This window comes from Acinonyx jubatus, chromosome A1 (assembly GCF_027475565.1).
Source record: "Acinonyx jubatus isolate Ajub_Pintada_27869175 chromosome A1, VMU_Ajub_asm_v1.0, whole genome shotgun sequence".
Taxonomy (NCBI): domain Eukaryota; kingdom Metazoa; phylum Chordata; class Mammalia; order Carnivora; family Felidae; genus Acinonyx; species Acinonyx jubatus.
In genome coordinates, this window is record NC_069380.1 from 98,181,381 (window position 1) to 98,203,442 (window position 22,062).

General features: G+C 39.1%; 1 protein-coding gene across 6 annotated transcripts; it reads left to right on the forward strand.

Moving 5' to 3' along the window:
* The first annotated feature begins 402 nt into the window (after positions 1-402).
* On the forward strand, positions 403-18,217 carry LOC106975132 (protein FAM170A-like). 6 transcript variants are annotated; one of them, XM_053220155.1, is made up of 7 exons: positions 403-1,195; positions 2,916-3,034; positions 4,844-4,978; positions 7,114-7,254; positions 11,896-12,030; positions 13,023-13,172; positions 14,175-18,217. In XM_053220155.1, exons 2-7 carry the CDS (start codon positions 2,965-2,967, stop codon positions 14,861-14,863), a joined length of 1,320 nt encoding a protein of 439 aa, XP_053076130.1. In that variant the 5' UTR covers positions 403-1,195; positions 2,916-2,964; the 3' UTR covers positions 14,864-18,217. The 6 variants fall into 6 exon arrangements, 5 of the variants coding, with proteins under 5 accessions (XP_053076130.1, XP_053076136.1, XP_053076140.1 ...); XM_053220161.1 differs by having other exon boundaries at positions 403-1,160; XM_053220165.1 differs by having other exon boundaries at positions 403-1,016.
* The last annotated feature ends 3,845 nt before the right edge of the window (positions 18,218-22,062 follow it).

Below are 22,062 nucleotides of genomic sequence, written 5' to 3' on the forward strand. Positions count from 1 at the left end.
TATCTTGAATAACTGTCTGCTTTATTTGTTAACCTCTTTATAATTATGTATCATCATTTAGCCTTTTTATATCCATTGTCTTCTAGTTAATTACCTATTTCTCTCTTCCCTTTACACTTAAGTCAAGATGCCAGTTTTTCAATTTAAAACCTTATTTCTTTCTGGTTCTCCTTTGTTTACTTACCCTGTTTTGACCTTGTTTAGAGTCTTTGTTTTTTCCTCAGCTCTGAATTCTCCATTTTTATATCTTTGCATTGACAATGACATCTTGTCTTAGAGCTCTCGTTTTATTAAATCTAGTTGTTTAAATTCTACAGCATGGAGAAATCTCATGTAATTCTTCTTCTGTTCCTTGGGTTATGTTTAATGTCCCACTTGGGGTTGTTCCTATATTTTGCCCTGCTTTGTTTTACTCAATAGATATCCACTGTTGGTGTGTCTTTTTTTCCCCTATTGCTCTTGTTTCATTTAGGGTTTGTATTCTTACCTCACTATATTTTACTTTAGGTGAATTTACTCTCACATGCTTTGTTTTTGTCTTTCTCTGATAGCTGAAATATTCATTCTCCCTGCCCCTGGAAGAAAATGTCAAACCCCTCCCACCACCCATCCCTAGAACCTCTGAATAGGTTACTCCAAGTGTCAAAAGAGCCTTTGTAGAAGGGATTAAATTAAAGGTTTTGAAATGGGAAGGTATTCTGGATAACCTGTGTGGGACTCATGTAAACACAAGAATCATTAGTAGAGGGAGGTGGGAGAGTCATAGAACAGAAATGAGACAGTGGAAACATATTGAAGTGCTATATTTTCTTTTTAAATAATTATTTATTTTTCAGAGAGAGAGAGAGAGAGACAGAGCACAAGCAGGGGAGGAGCAGAGAGAGAGGGAGACAGAATCCAAAGCAGGCTCCAAGCTCTGAGCTGTCAGCACAGATCCCTATGTGGGGCTTGAAATCACAGACCAGGAGATCATGACCTGAGCGGAAGTCAGATGCTTAACTGACTGAGCCACCCAGGTACCCCTGAAGTGGTGTGTTTTGAAGATGAAGGGAGGGAGCAAGATCCAAAGAATTCAGGCAACTTCTAAAGCCCGGAGGAGAAAAGAGAGCAGATTCTCCCCTGGAGCCTCCAGACAGAACCGAAAACCTTGATTTCAGGATGTAAGGCCCATATTGAACTTCTGTCCTCCAGAACTGTAAGATAATACATTTGTATTTTAAGCCACCAGGTTGTGGTAATTTGCCGTAGCAGCAAAAGGAAACTAATACAGTAAAGAATCTTCAGAACAATTCTTTCTCTTGGATCTAGACATAATCTGAGGCATTTTACTTTTGGGTGAAATTACTCTTTTTTTTTCTTCCAAAAAGTATTGACTGTTGAGTTCATAATTCTGCTTAGTAACTAGTCTGGTTAAGGAAGTACTTGTGATAATTTGATTGCATTATATTTTCTTTTTATCTCTGATCACATTCTTCCCTGTAGTCATATATTTTAAGGGGCATGACTTATACCCTTGGAAATTAATTCTGTCACATGTACCTATCATACTTTGCTTGCCCTTTCTTCTTGAGTTGGAAACTAAAGTAAACAAAAATTAGCGCTCCTTGCTGGTATATATAGTGCCATGAGTATCGCTCTTGTAATGACCTCTTTATGGAATGAAATTGTAGGCTTGTGGAGTAAATGCTTATTTAATTTTACAAAATATTGACTAATTGTTCTTCACCATGGCTACATAAGTCATTTTAGATCATGAGGATTCCTTTTTTTACCCATATCTTTATAATCATTTTTTTACCAATTTTTTTACTATTTTTTTACCAATATGATACATGTAAAATAGTATCTAATTTTTGTTTTGCTAACAAGGCTGAGCATTTCTTGATAAATGTGCCTGCCATTCAGTGGCTGTAAGAGGCTGAGCCCCTGGTGAGTGAGGGGAATGTGCAGAGGCAGTGCCTACTGGGACCAAAGAAGACAGAAGGAGGCCATAGATTATGGCCTGGTTTTAGTCCAGCTTCTGAAGTGGAAGTAAATACAGATTGCCCCTAAGGGAGGGGGTGTATGCAGTGGTAGATGGGAGATAGGATGGAGCTAACCACAGAGTTCAAACCCTATACAGAGCCCCGCTCCTTCCAGAGGACATAGACTGGGGCCTGGAACAGTAGCCTGTAGAATGAGACCTTCATGCTTGCGAACAAGCTTCATTATGTGGTCCAGGGAATGTAAATGTAATCCAAGGGCTTAACTTTCCCCAAATCTCTTGGGAAATAATTAGAAAAAAGAGTAGCAAAAGAGACAACGGCTTGTTGTCAAAATACATAAGACTATTCCCGGGAGTGGGGAATGTCAATATATTTTAGGGTTGTATAGGATTATGAGATGTCCTCAACTGCATATGTATATACCAACATAAACCTTACATATAACCATTTCACATAAGTTAAATAGTACTGCTAATAAGATCTAATGTCAACTCTTTTCTACCATTCAGACCTAGTTCTCTCAGGTACGATTTTAATATCTTCCACATGGGGAGATTTAGTAATGCGGTTACTGTAGATACATAAAAGAATGTTCTTTGTTTGATCCAAGTCATGTCTAGTTTTGATATCAAGTGCAAAGTTCACAAATTCAAGTCACTGATGGGGTTTTCACTGGGGGGAAAGCAATTGCTCTAGTCAGTGGGTCATGGCACTCCTTCTGTCCCGTGAGTACCAGCTGTGTCCCTGGGGTGCACTGATGTAACGCATAGGTCACAGAATTCTGATGCTGACTTGCATCATAATAGTCCTGATGGTGTACTGAGCACTGGTCAAGACAGTGATTTAGTGAGGAGGTAACTTCTCAAGTGAGTTGTTCTTGAATGTACTGATTTGATTCTCTGTTATTTTCCACTGACTCTCTGAGAGCAGAGTTTCAGGGAGAAAGGTATTGATTTGAGTCACTCTGAAGAGGTGAACCATGAAGCAGAAACAAAAAAGGAAACATCTGGAAAGTACATACTTTCCCGAAACTTCCAAGAAGTCAAGAGGTATGTGTTAAGCATCTTCTCTGAGCATAGGATACCATGGAATTGCCTCTTAAAAAAAAAAAAAAAAAAAAAAAAAGGAGAAGGGTACCTGGGTGGCTCAGTCAGTTAAGTGTCCAACTCTTGATTTTGGCGCATGTCATGATCTCACAGTTTATGAGTTCAAGCCCCACATTGGGCTCACTGCTGAGGCTTCTTGGGATTCTCTCCCTCTCCCTCTCCCTCTCTCTCAAAATAAATAAACTTAAAAAAATAGGGAGAGAGTATCCCTAGCTGTGGCAAGGGAGAGGAGGAGGGATGGGTAGGAGAGGGATGTGTATATGCTGGTTTTTCTGAGGCCACAGGTCATCTGAGAGTAAAGAGAAAGTTCAAATGGCCAAGTCCTTGTCTCTTCAGCTTAAGATCTGTACTGTTTATACCATGTCACTCACTGTGTCACAGGCGTAGTGGTTGAGTAGTACAGTTTTACTTAAAAAATCGTATTTTCCTTTATTTGATTTTTGCCTAAGGGCATTGGGTAAGTATATGATGTTATTATGAGTCTTCTAATAGTCCTTTCTTCTGTTAATGAAGAAGAAAATGTGGCTCATAAAAGTGAGAAAAAAATTAAAACATTTAAAACTGGTTGTAGAGGGATGAGAATTTAAAGTCATTATTTATTTAGAAGCAAAAAAGAATTGTTTTCCTTCAGACTATGAAAATGTAAATGTGGGGCTCCCATGTGAAATGCAAGAAAAAGGCAGAATACACATACATACCACTGTTTAGCCGTAATGGTTGAACTGAGGAGAAACTTTGTGGTTTTCTCCTGAAAAAAAAAAAAAGTGGGAAACTGAAATACTTCTGGTTACCATGGAGATTAACAGTAAACAAGTAACTTCTCTGAGGAAAGACCATTGTTCAAGGGAGTGGGGGTGGGGGACAGTTGAGAGCCAACCCCAAAGTTCCAAGTGGCAGTTGTTACTCCTGAAGAGAACTTGGCACTTCCAACAGTGTTTGGGGTTTCTGGGGAGAGAGGGCTAGAAAGTGAGTCATGTCTACCGACAATAAAATGAGTGTATGTTGAGAGATGTTATTAAGTGTAAACTATGAGAGCTGTAAAATATGCACTCACAACCATGTGTTCACATATACACACATGTAGAATGTAAATAAGCCAGGAAAATGTAGATACTAATATCACACATGCTTGGTATGTACTATGTATTAGGTCCATTTATTTGCCCCTCAAGAACACGTTACATCTCTACTTTGGCCTTTGTAACTCATACACAAACGCATCTATTTCTTACTTATTTAATAATTCAGGGTATATGAGGAGGAGTGGGTCAAGCCTCCTGGGCTGATGGAAACCTTGCTATCATTAACATGCAGTTTTCCAATAGACCCTGGGTTATCAACATGCTCATCAGCTAGAAAAGGAAAGAGCTCAGAGAGACACAGAGGAGGTCTTTATGATTCTGGTTGGAAGTGGCACATGCCATTTTCACTCATTTCTATTGTGAAAAACATAATCACGTGGTCAGAACTACCACAAGAGAAGTTGACAAATATAATTTAGTAGTATGTCCAGGTCGAAAGGAGACAGCTTATAGTCTCTGCTCCATTTACAAAGAGTGCCCTTATATAAACCCAACCAATCATGATATAAATACAATAAATGAGCTATATTTTGCTATCCATGAAAATGGAGTCCATGTTTGTTCACAAAACATGTCACATGGTAGACTCTTCTTGTTTGTTTAATGGATGGATAAATGTACAAACAGCAAACGTGGACTACATCTCTATTATTTTCCTGTAATTTCTCAGCAAATATGAATATAAAAGTTCTGCATCATGGACACAAGGGAATGGCCCCAACTCAAGACCAGATAGCAAGGGGAGATTCTTCCTCTTCAGATTACTTCTCCTGCATCTCTTCAGAAAACATGTTTGCTGGTGCTGGTAAGGAGAGTGTATTGAATAAATTGGGATCTAGGCTGAGGCCAGAGATAAACTGGGTGATTCTACCCATTAGTTGATACAAGGCTCCCTAGTACAGAAACAAACTCACAATGTGTCTTCATCTTCTTCCATGATCAACTGTGGAAGCCATCAGTTGGAAGAGAAAAAATACTTAAGAGGATTAGAATAAGCCCCAAAAGATCAGTGGAGAGTGGTGTTTTATTTGAGGAAATGGTGGGAGAGTGTTGGGTATGAGAATTTTACTAGAGAAACGTGGAAGAGAATGTCAGTATGAGCCAGCAAAGCATATATGTTATCAGGAAGGTGTGAAATTACTCAAAGCTTGAAATGGACCAAAAGAGGTAGGATCCTTGAGATCTGGACTTGAGGTAGACTTCAGAGACATCCAGTCTAAGACCCATCCCTTTCATGTATTTTTATAGCCAGTGTTCTCACACTTATCACCATATACAATTTTTGCACTCCTTATTCCCATCATTCATTTCTTTATAATCTTCCATATGTGTCTAAATTCTCTATGCCATATTTTTGTCCCTACCATACAAACAGTGGTAATTTCTCTGACTTCTAGAACCCTAGATTAGTTATCCCTGTTTTTTTTTAATTTCATTTAAATAGTAGTACACAATTTATAGTTTGTGTCTGATTTCTTTAACTCATCATATCTGTGAAATTTATCTATGTTCTGTGTGTCAGATACATACATACATATATATATATATATATATACGCACACATATATATACACACAAACACATATTTTATGAATATAAATAATTTCTTTATTGATTATATTTTTCTGAGTATTTGGGTAGTTTTTAATATGGGGCTATTCTAAAAAGTGATGTTTGAATATTCTATTACATGCATTTTGCTATCTGACATATTTCTGTTTGGAGAATGCTTGAGTTAAATTGTTAGGTGGTAGTTTTCAGATTTTATCTTAATCCCTTAGACATGAGTCTTTTATGCCTTTATTTTCTTATGCAGTCACATGTCACTGTACACTTAACCTTCCACATCCTCCTCTATACCCCCATTTAATTTGGATCTTCACATAGTCTCAAAGCTCATATATTCTTTCTCTTACAGTTTTTATTTTTACACCTTCTAATGTTCTTTCATTATTTCTTTAGATTTCACAAATCAACTAATTCTGAGTCTTAAAGAGAATATTCCTAATCACTACCTTATACATCTGAATCATAACAGCATATACACACTCAAACATGTAATCATGGGACATGCAATCTACACACATAGCTATTAGCTGAACTGAAACAGACACGAAGCATACCTACTGTTCTCACTCACGCAAAATTCACCCTGTATTCACATTCACAAACACCAAATCAATCATATATTAAATCAGTCCTGTCTTAAGCAACATGTTAGGAACTTATACACACAAATCACATTGCATCCATCACAACAGTTTGCTACAATATGTGCATTATACACATAGCAGACACATCCATAAGGGATGATCATCGTTTTTTTTTTTTTTTTTTTGTTAATGTTTATTTATTTTAGAGAGACAGAGCGCAAGTCAGGGAGAGGCAGAGAGAGAGGGAGACACAGAATTAGAAGAGGCTCTAGGCTCTTAGCTGTTAGCACAGAACCTGATGCAGGGCTCGAACTCACAAACTGTGAGATCATGACCTAAGCCGAAATTGGATGCATAACTGACTGAGCCACCAAGGCGCCCCAGAGGAACGATCATAATCTTAAACTATTAGTGAGCAGTGAGCTTGGTTAAGTTGGAAACAGAGACACTGGTATAATAATAAAAAATATGTTCTTCAAAAATAAAAAATTCATCAATCGTTTCATTTGAGGTTATAAATCTCTAGGATGTTGAATGTGGAGGGTCAAAGAGTATCAAATGTAAAGGAAAGCAAATGGTACCAAAAATCCTAACCAGGGTGAATGGATATGAGGAGCCCTAGTAGCAAGATCCAGATAGAAGAATGGAATGCTGAAGTACTGTTCAGGACAAAATAAGTATTTCCCCAGGAGGGTGCTGGCAGTGGGGAGAGTAGGTTAGGGAGAAGAGAGTAGGAGGGGAACAGAATGGAACCAACTATTTTTATGACTTTGATTTCATTTTCTAGGAATCCCAAAGTCACACAAATATGATCCACCACCTGAGTACTCTTTGGAAGACAGTACTCTGGTCTCTGAGGCAAAAGATGGACACTCTGAATTGAAATACTTCTCCTGTAACTCCTCCTTTCACCATCACCCTTATGTTGGTAAGGAGAAAGAAAGGGCATTTAAAGTGTAGGCAGATCAGGGCAGTGGGAGTCTGAACAGACCTGTAGACGTCCAGCTCAGCATCTCTGCTCAGCCACTGGGGGAAAGGTGCACATTGGGTCCAGTTATCATATTCTCCTCCTCTCTTATTTGGGAGTCTAGGTCTCTGTTTCTGTACCCTCAATAGGAATTCATTATATATAAACACTTTTCACTCGTAGGGGGTAGGAAAGTACTCTGTGCATTCATTTTGAGACAAACATAATTTATTGAGGGAAGAAGTAGAATCAAAGACACAGTATCCACAATTGCTGTGGTGTCCGTTAAGCCTACAAGTTAAGAATTAATATAAAATTAAACCTTAGCTTCTAGCACTCTAGTAATACATGACCACAGAAAATATAAAAGAGCCCTGCATCATTAGTTATCTATGTTAAAGAGTGCTATAGGTAATGAATTGCTGAACTTGAGCTCACAATCGAAAACTACAAAATATATACCGTCAAGGTAGATTCTGCAAACACCGTGAACACCAAGTTTTAGCTTCAAAGTTCACTTAATTTAATAGTACTTTAGGGGTGGTAAATAATGTTTAAAACTATTAAAGATGTAAAAACTGAAAACACTACCAAGAAATAAGGTTTTTTAAAAAAGTGGTAGTTTTAGAAATGAGAAATAACATTTTAGAAATTATAAAAAGTGTGGGATGAATTAAACATCACATTTGACACAAATGAAAAGAAAATGATGTGTGACCCAGAGGATATAGCCAAGGAATTACCTACAAATAGAAATCAGAGAGATAAATAGATGGGAAGTGTGAGAGAGAGATTACAATAAATGAGGACAAAATGTGATAGTATGACATATCAAACCGAGGTTCATGAAGAGTAATATGAAGAAAGTAAGACAACATAAAGAGATAATGGTCAAGATTTTTTTCAGAAATGATGGAAGATACAAATCCTTAGAATCAGGAAACATTATTAGGAAGCTGATCACAGGAAAGGCAAAAATAAATCCAAACCTGAGTATACTAAAACAAACATTCACAACCTCAATAACAAAGACCTTAAAGCAACTAGAGAGAAGCACACAATACTTCAAAAGAACGGTGATTTGTCAGGCAGTGTACATCTCAGCAGCGATTGTCAACACTGGAAGACAGTGTAAAATTACGTGCTGAAGGAAAAGAACAGTCATATCATAAAGAATAAGGATGAAATAAAGACATTCTTCAGGTAAAAAGAGTAAAAAATAAAATATAAAAAAGTTAAAAGCACAGAATCTATTCAGAAAGACGGAATGGAACACAGGAACAAAAGGTGAGCTGAGGAGTTGGTAAGTCTGTGATTGAATGTAAATAGGCTTGATGATTAATACACCCAGACCGGTAATCATGAATTCAGAGATGGTCAACAAAACAGGTATACCTGAAGTATTAGATGATAGTCACATGTAACATGACTGGGAGTTCAAGTATTCGAAGCTGTGTATTTTGCACAGAGTGGGCAGCACCATTGACTCACATAAGCAACTCGCCCTCAGAAAAGAAAGGAAATTGGGTAAATAGAGCCTGCCCATTTTGAAAGCTCCCAGTGAATATGGAGGTCCTTAGTTTAAGGTAATTGTTATCAGCTATCAAATGCTATAACATTATGACAAATCTAGTGGATTAAAGACAACAACACTTTATCCTGTTATTATAGAGGTCAGAAGTCTAAAATATGTCCTATAGATCCACCCATCTAATCCAAAATAATCTTTCTACTTCAAGGTCCTTAATTTAATAACATTTGTCAAGTCGCTTGGGCCTTATAAGGTAACATTACAGGTTCTGGGGATAGGTTATGGGCATCTTTGGCTAAGGTATTATTCAGTCTGTAACCACTAAAATGAAAATGTGTTACATGCAAAGACATGTGAATAGGTTAACAACGAAAATGAAAATGTGTTACATGCAATGGCAGATGTAGAGTCAGGTAAACAAATATTAAAATATATTGACTACACTCTGTCATAGCACAGTTCCCGGACACACTGTAGGGGTCTCCATGAAGACAATATACATATATCTACCTGACCATCAACACTTGGGAACATTTTTAAAAAAATTTTTGAATACTTATATTCTGGAGCTTTGGCCAGAAAAAAGACTCTATTCTCCATGCAGTGTTCTCCATATGTGGCACATGTATGTCTGAGTTAGAAACCCAAATGAACTGAGTGTATGAATGATTGGATATATCTCTTTAATTTGGATGCACTTTAACAGAAATCTTAAACAAGCAAAAGGAAACTACACTGATTGGTCCTATTCCCAGGCACGAAGAAAACAATGTCATTTTCTCAAACTGTTCATTCTCTGTCTCTGACAATAAGAATACTCGTAAGTAGAGATGTCTGGACTGGAGGTAGGGAGTGGCAGAGAAAGTAAGCACGGCGTTTACTGTCTACAAACTGGTATCAGCTGATCCAAGTCTACGTCTGGACTACAGTGAGAGTGCAAGGTGTCTTCCCCCTTGGGGGATACTCATTTGCAGCCATATAAAATAAAACTGAGAGATTCGAGGGAAATCTCAAAAAGGACAAATAGCCCAAAGTGCAAGGATATCAGAACAGAACCGTGTTTGCAAAGATGGAGGCTAAGGAAATGTCAGACATCTCTGAGAAATGGCAAGATAAACTCAGTCTGAACCTGGGAAGATGAACTTGGTTGGTCATAATGTGGGCAGAGTTCTGACAACCAGTGTGAAATGGGCCAGCAAGGACCAGAGAGAGTATCTAAGGAGGAACCACTAGATTTTCCTTTTTTTCTTTGAGAGGAGTAAACTCCTTAGCATATGTCCTCTAATGGGTGAAGATGGGACAGAGATTTGAAAAGAATCCTTAAATTTTATCTCTAACAACCTCCTACCCCCGTAAACACACAGGAATCTTTATTCCATCACACCCACAACTAGACTCATTACCGTGTGCCCTCACATTTACACGTATTAACACTCATCCTTTCATTCAGCGTTCTCTGCTCCCAATTGTTTACACTCCCAGACACTCTCATAAGCTCAGATCCTCACATAGTAAACCTTCACGTCTCATTTTGCAGCATTTGTATTCTTCATGTTTGCTTTCTCTAACCTCATTCCTTAGATACTGTAATCTCTAACTCACACAGATAATCTCACTCTTGTAGAACTTCGTATTGCACAGTAATGCGTGAAGCCAACACAATCATATACCATCTTCTAAAACCTTTCTGTTCGTAGTCCCTTGGGTTCCTCATGCAATTCCACAATCTGGGAGCTCATATCAGGTCTCCCATGTATCCTTCACATGATTAGTCTTCCAACACTTTCTCGGTGTCACCAGATCTCACAGAATCACCCAGGTTCATATAGTCTGTCATAAACCAACAGATATTATGTAACTACTTGAACTTCAACAGTATATGACACACAGATCACTCATGATACAGGGAAGATGTACTGGCTGTACCTATACAGAATTATGGTGCATATCACCCAACACATCATACTCAACGCCACCTTCACATTCAATGTCCGTGTCACCCCTATACTGTCTACATAAAATTATTGAAGAAACCTGACAGACACATGCACACATCAGACTGTACTCATCAAATCTGGTACACATACGAACTCTCTGAAAGATACACCACCTCCACTGACTTGTCTCATCCTTACACCAACATGACCTACCAGTCATCCAAGAGACAAAATAGATGTATTTTGTGAAGTGAAAATTGGGGTCCAGGCTTAACTGAAGTTTTTAAACATAAGAGACTTAATCCTGAGTTACTTTATCAGGAACAAAAATTCACCTATTACTGAAAGTCCATGGAAATGTAGGAGGAAGGAAAACAAACTGGCGATTTCCATGATGTGTTTAAAGTCATGGTAGAGATAGAGGTGATCCAAGAAATATGCATATTTTAGTAGGAAAATAACCAACAACCTAGAATTTACCTGTATATTGGGAAGACTTAAAGGTAGGGTATGAGTTTGGTAAGTATAGGTGCAAAAATTGATCAGAACAATGTGTGGGGAATGTGAGAAAAGTGGCACCAGTGACAGGGCCAAATGAGGGCCGAACCATTTAGCAGTCATTAGCTGTTGACAGGGGAGCTGTGTCCATTGTTGAGAGGTGTGGTCTGAAGTCCACCTTGGGGTTCCTACTGGAGTCCCCAGGTCCTGCATTGCATACCTGTTCAGCAGGGCCCTCATGTGAGGTTCCACAAGAGTAGATAACCTGGAAGGGGAGGATAAGGACCAGCAGTGGAAGTCAGTCAATTCTTTCCTATAAATTCTAAACCTACCATGAAGCAGCAGGACTTATATATCATAAACCACAACTGTCAAACTGAGACCTTTACCTTATCATGTACCTGGACCTGGAAAGAATTTGAGCTCAGATACACTCCAGAAAACAACATAGGGTACTCATAGTTCATCAGATACTTCATTCCAACAAATATTTTTATATACCTTGATTTTAGGACTTGGAACAGAAACTAGACTATAATCTTCATGAAGATAAGTGCCATGTGTGTGATTCTATGTGGTATTTCTTGAATGTTTAGTGGAGGCAAAAAAATACCTGATTTTCCTTCTCTTCCCCAGAGGTCTTAAAATCAGGTGAAGACTCTTCACATTCTGGACCCTCTAGGTTGGTCCAGTTCCACAACCAGATGGCAAAGGTTTCAGGCTCAGAACAGATCTTCGGTGTCCCTTCTCCAGACAGGCCCATTCACAGTGGTATGTGATGGGGGAGAGGAGAGGCTGAGGGGGATTCAGGCATGGTGGTGAGGCAGCGTGTTAGTCAAAAATTAGAATTGAGCTCCTTTGCTCAGCAATGTCCATAGATGACCTCTTCTTTCAAGGACTGCCCAGGGTCTCTGTTTATAATTGTTAGGCAGAATATACCATTTCAGCATCCCTGTCTTTGGAAGAAGCCCTTAATGGATCTGAGTGGGAAGATTAAAAATCTAAGAGAAATGTAGAAATACATTTCCAGAAGAGGAGTCTGTGAAGTCTTAATTTGACCATCTCCAGCACCAGAGTTCGGAGGGAATCTTGAAAATCGATTTTATCTGTATATATACATATCTTTGTATCTATGTTTCTCTCTTTCTCCCTCCCTCCCTCTCTCTGTCTCTCTCTCTCCATCCATCCATCATCTATCTATCCTCACTATATGTGTGTGTAGATAGATACATATCCATATGTAAGTAGATGTAGATGCAAAGGTCTTCATACAACTTGTACCCCACATTCCCTAATTACACAATTTCCCATGAGGAAAATCAAGCTATTAATATCCAACTTAAGTGACTGCATACTGTTTTCCAGGAATGGTTCTTTCTCAGTGTTCAGTATTCTCTACACATCTCCAGAAATATCACATACGAGGTACTAAATATCATGGGCATCCACCATAAACACAATTTTAATAAGTATTGTTTACTTATATCTTAGAGTAAGTGAAGTTTTCAAAGGCCAACACACCTTAAAGTTTTTGGGTTTCAAATGAGAAAGTCACCTTCATTTTAATGAGAGCAAGTCTCACGTTTGGTAATGATGTGTGGCTTCTAATGTCCACTCAATGCGTGTCTTTTGAATTGACAAACTCTGGAAAATGCCACGTCTCAATGTTTTGTTTGGTTTTGTTTGTTTTTATGACTCCACAAAATGCCACCTCAATGTTTTGGGTTTTTTGTGTGTTTCTTCGTGTTTATTCCATTCTCCAGAAGTCACGAAAGGTCAAGAGGATGTCCCTCCTGCTGAGTCATGTGTAGTGGTCCCTGCCTGCAATCAGGCAGCAGAAGAAAAGTCCTCTGTCTCAGAATACTTTTCCTGTGTTTCCTTTGTACGCAAGCTCGTTCCTGTTGATGAGTGTGGTAAGAAAAACAAACAGGTGGGGTCTGAGTATGGAGAGGAGGTAAAACTGAGCTGCTTGGCCCAAGCCCTACTTATTTAGTCTCCCCTCAAAAGCAGAAAAGGGTTTCAGGGCGGAGGCATTGGGCTGAAGCCTCTGCAGAGGAACAGAGAGAGTCAGTGTCCCTTCAAAGATAAGACACAGCTCCTCATATGAACACTGGGATGGGTCATGTAGAGCACAGTGCTGGTGTGGGCAGTTCATCGGAACCTTCCCCCTCAGAGGAGCATGAATTTATATGCTCACACACACTCATCTGTATTCCTTCCTACCAGGTATGGTGCTATTTCTCCTTCCTTTTACTTTTTCTACCAAACTTACCTGACTTCATTCCTCATTAAACTTCCTGTGTTCTAGTTACATGGTATAGGTATGCCCCGGTACCTTCATTCCGACTCACCCACTTACACACTAATCCCGTAAGTAATTTATGTTGCCTCACACAGATAACTTGTTTTAACTCCCTCATGCTAAGCCAAACTGCAGAAAATTCATAGACCCTGGAGGGAATGCACTTTCATATACTGCCTTTCTAATCTATATGCCACTTGACCCACAAAGACTTCGGCCCCTCATGGAGCCACACATTCTGAGAGCTCAGGTCACTTCTGCTAACACTCGATGTCATATCGACTCGCAGCAAGAATAGGCAACGCTCCTGCGCTTGTTCACATTTAACGCACATGCGCACATTCATCCGCCGTCGCCTTTTACCAGTATCGAAAACACTCACCAGAGTCGTCCCCAAACACACATACAACTCCGCTAGACACACCACACCCTCATTTCCCCAGTTATACCAGGTGCATCTCAAGTAAAACATACCACTCCCAGAATTCTGCAGTGTAACATGTACATATGCTTCTGCTTCACATTTCCGCATAGGAATATTTTGGCCATATTAAGTCCTCCAGACATCACATACTTATTCTACTTATTTCATGTTTGGAATTTTCTTTCCTAGGAATCCATCAATTACATCAAGGTGTTTCTTGTCTTGGATACCAGTTGGAGACTTCCTCCCCCTTTCCACACGTCTCCTTCCCATTCCCTTTGGTCAGTGATACTAAGTCCTCTTTTACCTCAGAAGACATGAAAGAGGAAAGGCTCATGAAAATTTACTATATGCGTGTCCAGATGAAAAGGGGAGTGGCTGCCTTATGTGACACAGAGGAAGGACTGGAGCCTCCCTCAAAGAAGACAAGAATAGAAGAAATGACCTTTCTTGAAAAGAGCCCTACAGAAGCCACCCTCTCTTATGTGGGTACGAAGGAACTCCTGACTGACAGTGAGTCCAGCTGGAACAACGAAGACCAAGAGGAACAGGAGGAGGTTGAGAGTCCAGCAGAACCTCCAGCTGTAGATGAGTGTTCCAGGGCCAAGACGCCCGAATGGCTGGTGTCCCAGGATAGTGGTGTCAGGTGCATGGGCTGCTGCCGGGTCTTTCCCACCTTAGAGGTCCTCCAGCAGCACGTGCAGCATGGGATCAGTGAGGGCTTTAGCTGCCGTACTTTCCATCTTACCTTGACTTGGCTGAAGAGCAAGAAGAGCAGGATAGAGAAGAAGAAGAGGAGGAAGAGGAATAAAGTCAGGAAGATAATGTTCCAATGCCAGAAAGGAAAGCATTTTGGCATGAAATCTTCACACAAATAAACAGACTATTTTTCAGCCCCTAGAAGAGAGGAAGTAGAGTAGGCCTTACTCTACTGAGGGGGCTTCATCTTCTCTAAACAGCCCTAATACCCACTGTTGTTTATTTACACCCACCCCCACCCTCACCACTATCACCACACCACCCATAGGAGCAGAGAACCATTTTCACTTTTACCCACTCCTCTCCCAAGAAGGAGGAGAAGAAGGGAGGTCACACCTTGCGGAACAGCAAGATGTTCTTGAGCCAACGAAAGAACAGTGAACACCAGTATATCATCGCCACCATTACAGTTGAGAAAAAAAGACTCACTGGAAGGTGGCAACTGCTAGGGGCCAAATTGGAGAAGAGGTGAGGGCCCTTGGGGTAAGAGAGCACCTCAAGGGTATTTGGGATTCAGGGTTCTGAGAAAAGGTGGCAGCCAGCAGAGATGCCTCCCGAGGTTCTCCAGTAACTGTGATGATGAATTTCCTTCAGAAGAATATAGACTTGAAAGTGGAATTAATTAGTGAGAATGCTTCCTTTTTATGCCCTTTGAGGAGACAGGAGTAAAGACAGACCAGTCTGGTAGTTCAGTAGGGCAGACAAGCCTGGGCCCATCATTCCTAGGTAAACCAAATGTCTTGGGAGTCACATCCACCCTAAATATATTCCTGGGCCTGCCTGCCTTTCAAGAGGCACAGGGCTTAGCAGGGACAAACATTGTCTCCTGGAGGAAGTGTTGGTACACAGACCAGTCTCCCTAGGTGTGAGTGAGATCTCAGGTGTCATATTGTGAGTTGCATACCCTGAGGAATCTGCTGGGGAGTTACAACCACTTGAGAGAAACAACCAATGGAATCTTTTTTTTGTTGTTTTGTGTTGCTGTTTTACCTCTTTGGTATATACTATTTGCCTGTAGTTCTGGTTCCTTTCTCTCAAGTGTCAGATGCAACTGGAGGAGGAGAGGGATCGAGGGTACCCTTCTGCCAAGGATCCTTTCTGGAAGCTTTTAATGTGTTGCTTCCTGGAGGATCCTCATATTCTTTTATGAAAGTGCACAGTCCCCACATCTTATTCTTTATTTTTGCTACAGCATCAAGTGCCTTGTTCTAAGGGATCTATAGAGGGGTTAAACATAGATGAAACTACAAAGACATTGCAAAGCCAGCTTCACACTACAATGAATGGGTGTATGTCTTTTTAGTTAATGGGACGAAGGAAGGGCTCATTTTCCATGCTCCAGAAATCACTTAGACTGTAGCCCGGGAATGGCCCGAAATTTTCTGAATAATGTAGAGTGACTCAGGACTTATCACTAAAATAAGAAAAGCTGCCTTTCTCACTGAAGGGACCCTCTTCCCTGTTTTGGTTTTCTCACAGCAACACAGACCCATGGCCCAAAGATTTCAAGTGATGGTATCCAGTACCTTCCTACAGTCTGATGGGAGCACAAAAGTTCTCGTGAGCCCCATAGCAGGGAGGGCTGGCTGTAGATGGATGTCCCTGATCCTTTGCAGCTGCTCCCAAGTTACCCTGGTAAAATGTGGTGCCCGTGTCTGGAGAAAATATCCACTTGGACCTGTGAGGAGCCCGAGGAACACCAGGAATACTGTGCACTCAGGAGACCACTCAGGAGATCTGCAAGACAACTTTCCGGCCCCTGCCAGCCCACCTCACCCCTCCAGGAGTCCGATGCCATTGCAGACATCTGCAAGGTTGCCCTGTGGAAAAGAGGGCAATATCCCTAGAGAGATTGTAGTACTGTGGAAAGCACATTTCTCATACCTAGACCTTTCACCGGTGCAACAGAAGGTTGATGAGGACTTGGCAGGACTCCAGGGAGGAGATTGCTAACTTAACAGAAGGTTTAAAAGGATATGTCAATTTCTTTCCCAGTCTCAGTTCTACTTGTAGCTTCTCAGGTCCCTTTCATTTAGTGGAGGCTTGACCACCTGGCTTGTAGTCTTATTCTCTAGCCCAGCTGTCGCTCTTCAACCCACCAAATGTATTCCCCTCCTCCATACCTTCTATCCAGAATACATGTAGCAGAGCATGAACACTGACGGATACAGATGGTACAGATTGTCATCCATACCTTTTCACCCACACATTCCCACCAATGTAGTCTTTGTTAACTTGACTTATTTTCGATACCTTTTTCTTTAAACGCACATATACCTTTCCCCTACCTTTCTCTAACATGCTCACCCACACAGTTATTTGCCTGGGGAGCCATTCTTATCATTGAGACAGGAAAAGCTAGTGTACAGACTAAACCAAAAGTAAAGAAAACCCACTCCTTGGCTTTCATGAGCTTGTGCACGTGCAGGTGTACACACACTTCTTACACGATCAAAGTAGGAAGGATGGAACGTATGACAAACATCAGAGACGATCAAGTATATGTACCCAAGGGTGTCCCAAAAGTCATAGCACACTTTTCAAGCTTAATCATTTTAGAAACCTAAAAGCTACCAATTTTTGAACAATATAATTTGCATGTTGAATTATTTGCATGTCACTTAACATGGTAATTATACATTTTCAAAGATAAATTGTTATTTTTCTTTGTCATCTGCCATCTTCAGTCAGAGGGACAGATACACACAAAAAATGTTTTTAAAGCATTAGTGACAGTTCACAAAGCTATATAAGGGAAATTAAAATAGTTCAACTTTCAGATGGTGGTGTTTATATTTGTAGCTTTTGCATTTCTGGTATTACTAAAGCTTAAAACTGACCTATGGCATTTGGGACAACTATATGTATATATACAGTATATCCAGGTGTGTATATATATATACAGATATAGATATGTATGTGTTTATATGCATATATATATTGTATATATACACATCTCTTCTATATATATGTATATATCATATATATATATATGATTATCTTGAAACTATTTTTATGTCTATTGCCCCTATGGATATGTACATATAAGAAGTGTGTGTGTACCCGTGTGTCATAGAAGGGGTGGATTATAGTTGCTTTTGCTTTCATCTGTGTAATTCTTTTTCCTGCTTCTTTTGATAAGAAGCTCTACTTTCTGGCCACAAATATATGGGCAAGTAAGTCAGACTAGTGAAGTGAAGTCCTTACTTCGCTACTTGGCTTCCATGATTCACCCTGGGAATAATCATCAGTCTGGGTTGTACTGATAGCTTGGAAAATTAAAATAGAGGAGCTGGAGACTGGGGCAATTGGTGGGGAGTTCTCCTTTGTCTGCAACTCAAGGTCTATGAGCCTCTATGACTGGACACGCTTCAATTCCTCCTTTTTAGAAGACCTGGCTGTTTTAACTATTAGTTTAATATGCTAAGCACCCCCACTAACCACTTCAATAAAGTCTTGTTTTGTTTCCATTATCCTGAGTCAATTACTTTGTTTGTTACCTAATGATGCAAATCAACTTTAACATGATAATTTCTTCCATTATAATAGTTGAAATGATGTGGCCTAGAAATCAGTAATACATTATTATATTCCTCTGATTTTATATTTAAACAGTAATAGATATGCTTATACTCAGTATGTACACTTGATTAATTAGAAAAGTGCATTACAAACATTTGGGTGTATAAACAAAATGATCGGGCTTCAAAATAGTCAAACTGGACTAGATTGCTTACTGCCACTTAACATATTTGTACACTGAGTCAGTGCTCTATTTTAAAAACTGGAGATCATAGTACCTAAAGTAATAGTAATTGTGAGGTGAGTAAGATACAGGTAAAAGCACCCAACTTAGTTACTCACAAATAAAATTTCATACATTTTTAGTAACTATTTTCTTTACCTTTATCAGTAGTTTCATATGTCTGGGTAGGAATTTTTTTATATATATTATATTAGATATGCTGAGCTTCTTAAGAACTTTTAGTTTTTCTTTTTGGTTTTTTTTTTTTTTTAGTTTAATGATTTATTTTTGTGAGAGAGAGCAGGGGAGGGGCACAGAGAGAGGGAGAGAATCTCAAGCAGGCTCCATGCTGTCAGCATAGAGCCCAACTTGGGGCTCAAACCCACAGACCATGAGATCATGACCTGAGCCGAAATCAAGAATCAGCCACCCAGGCGCACCTAAAAAATCTTTTAGTTTTGATATAAATACAAACTCACAAGAAGTTGCACAAACACTCCAAAGAGGTACCATGTACCTATCACCCTGCTTCCTTCAACATAATTGTAGTGCGTTACCAAACACAGGAAATTTATTGGAACAATACAATAAACCATCCTGTAGACCTTCCTAAGATGTCACTATTTTTACATGCACTCATTTCTTGTATGTTTTTATATATAATTCTATGACATTTTATCCCTTGTATAGAATTATATACACATCATTGCAGTCAGGGTACAAAAATGCTCTGATACCACAAAGCACTTCTGTCAAGCTGGTCATAAAGGGCACACCCATTCTCCCTTCCCCCAACTTCTGACAGCCACCTATCTGTTGTCCATCTCTATAACTTATTTACCTCACAAATTTCATATAAATGGAATGGTACCATATGTAAACGTCAGAGATTGGCATTTCCAACTAAACATAATTTTCTTAAGATCCAGCCAAAATGTCTGAATACTTTGATACTTCATTACTTTTATTGCTGAGTAGTATTCCATCGAGCTATGTAGAGCCATTTAACGTGTCAAGTGTTCAAAGGTGCTTTCACGTTTGTGGTGATGATAAAGCTTCCGTGACGAAGGTTTTTAATGTAGACGTGAGTTTTCCCCATATAAATGCCTAAGAGTGTTATTATATTAGTATAATATATGACAAATATAGATGTAAATATTTTTAAACTATTTCAGTAGATATGCAGTGGTATTTTGTGTTTTTAATTTGTGTTTCCCTATGACTAGGGATGCTGCATGTCTTTTCAGGTACTTATCATTTGCAATCTTTCTTTTGTGGATTGTGAGTATAAGACTTTTACCTATTTTTATTTATTTATTTATTTTTAATTTATGTATATTTATTTTGAGGAAGAGAGAGTGCGCACAAGTGAGTGGGCAAGGGGCAGACAGGCAGAGAGAATCCCAAGCAGGCTCCGTGACACGGGCTAAACCCTATAAACTGTGAGATCATGACCTAAACCAAAATCAAGAGTTGGTCACTTAACCAACTGAGCCACCCAGGTGCCCCCAGAATTCCAATTTTTATGAATCCAAATACTAAAGCTATTGTCTTTTAGGGATAGTACCTTTAGTGTCATGTCTAAAAACTTGTTACCTAACTCCAGGTCCCAAAGATTTTCCCCTATGTTTTCTTCTAAAAATTTTATACCTTGCCATTTTACATGTATATCTATGATCCATTTGAGTTAATTTTTGCACGGAATGTGAGGGTTAGATGGATGATTATGGTCACTGTTATACATTTTTTCCACCATCATTTTATATTAATATTGTAACTTTGGTCAAAAATCAGCTAGTCATATTTGTGTGGGGAACTATTTCCAAGTTCCCTATTTCAGGTCCCATCGATTTATATGTGTGTATCTCTTTGATATTCCATGCTGTTTTGGTTGCTGTAGATATTGACTAATTATTAAAAATGGGTAGTGTGGTTCTTCCAATCGGTTGCTGCTTTTCCAATACTGTTTTAGCCATTCTAATTCCTTTGTGTTTCCACATAAATTTTAATGTAAGCCTGTAAATATATACCCAATAATCTTACTGGGATATTAATAAGGCTTACATTTAATCTCTACATCATTTTGTCAAGAACTGACATCTTAAATATGCCTGGCATTCCAAAGCATGGATATTATATGTTTCTCCATTTATTTTTGATTTTTTTTTTTTTTATCAGTGCTTGTACTTTTCATTCTACAGACCCTGTGCAGGATTTACAAGATTGATTCACAAGCTTCTTGAATCTGTAAATTCTCCTTCTGGGACACCAGTGGCATAAATGTCAGAACTGTTGGTATTATCCCTGTTTGTCTGAGGCTCTGTTCATTCTTTTAACATTTTTTCATTCTTTTTTTTTTTTCATAATTGAATTTCTCTTTACCTTCAGATTCGCTGAATCTTTCCTTTGTCATTGTGCTCTTTGGCCCAATTCATAATTTTTATTTATTTTTAAAAGTTTATTTATTTTGAGAGAAAGAGAGAGAGAGAGAATGCATGGGAGGGCAGAGAGAGAGAAGAGAGAACTCCGAACAGGCTCTGCGCTGACTGCAGAAATCAGCATGGGGCTCAATCTAACAAACTGTGAGATCATGACCTGAGCTGAAATTAAAAGTCAGACACTTAATTGACTGCGCCAGCCAGGTGCCCCCCCCCCGCCATTCATAATTTTTAAGATGTAAGATATTGTAATATTTAGTTCCAAAATTTCCAGTTGGCTCTTACTGCTTGTATATCTTTATAATATGCTCATTTTCCACTCGTTTAGATTTGTTTATCTTTACCTCATTGACCATAGTTAATAGTAGCTGTGTTAAAGCTTTTTTTTTTTTTTCTGAAAATTCCACCTGTGACATCATGAGATTGACATTTGTCAGTTATATATTACCCTGAGGGTTGATCATATTTTATGTTTCTTTGTTTTGGGGTAATTTAGAATTGTATCTGATACATTTTCAATATTGAAGTGGAAGATTTTGAATGCTATTAAAGTTGTACAACAAATGTATTTTATATTTTTGAATGCAATCAACATGGCTAAGTTCAGAGTGCAAATTCTTTATCATTTTATGTAGGTCATGGTTTCAGTGTCAGTTCAGTTTGCAAAGCCTTTGCTGTGCTCCTTCAGGTCCATCCTGCCTATGTGCTATGCAGGGGTTGGCACAAAATGTATACTCAAAATATGTTTTCATTCATTTTCAATCTTTAATACAGCTTATTTGAAGCTGAATCATAGGGAAGTAGTGGATTTTTAAGGATCCTTAACTGTTGTCAAAAATATCATTCAGGGGCACCTGGGTGGCTCAGTCACTTGGGCATCTGACTTTGGTTTGGGTCATGATCCCGCAGTTCATGGGTTCGAGCCCCACGTCAGGCTCTGTGCTGACAGCTCAGAGCCTGGAGGCTGCTTCAGATTCTGTCTCCCTCTCTCTCTGCCCTTACCCCGCTCATGCTCTGTATCTTTTTGTCTCTCAGAAATAAATAAATGTTAAAAAAAATTTTTAAATACCATTCATATCAACCTTTGCAGCAACTGGTATATTTCTTCAGTGATGGAGCATAGCATGCATTCTAC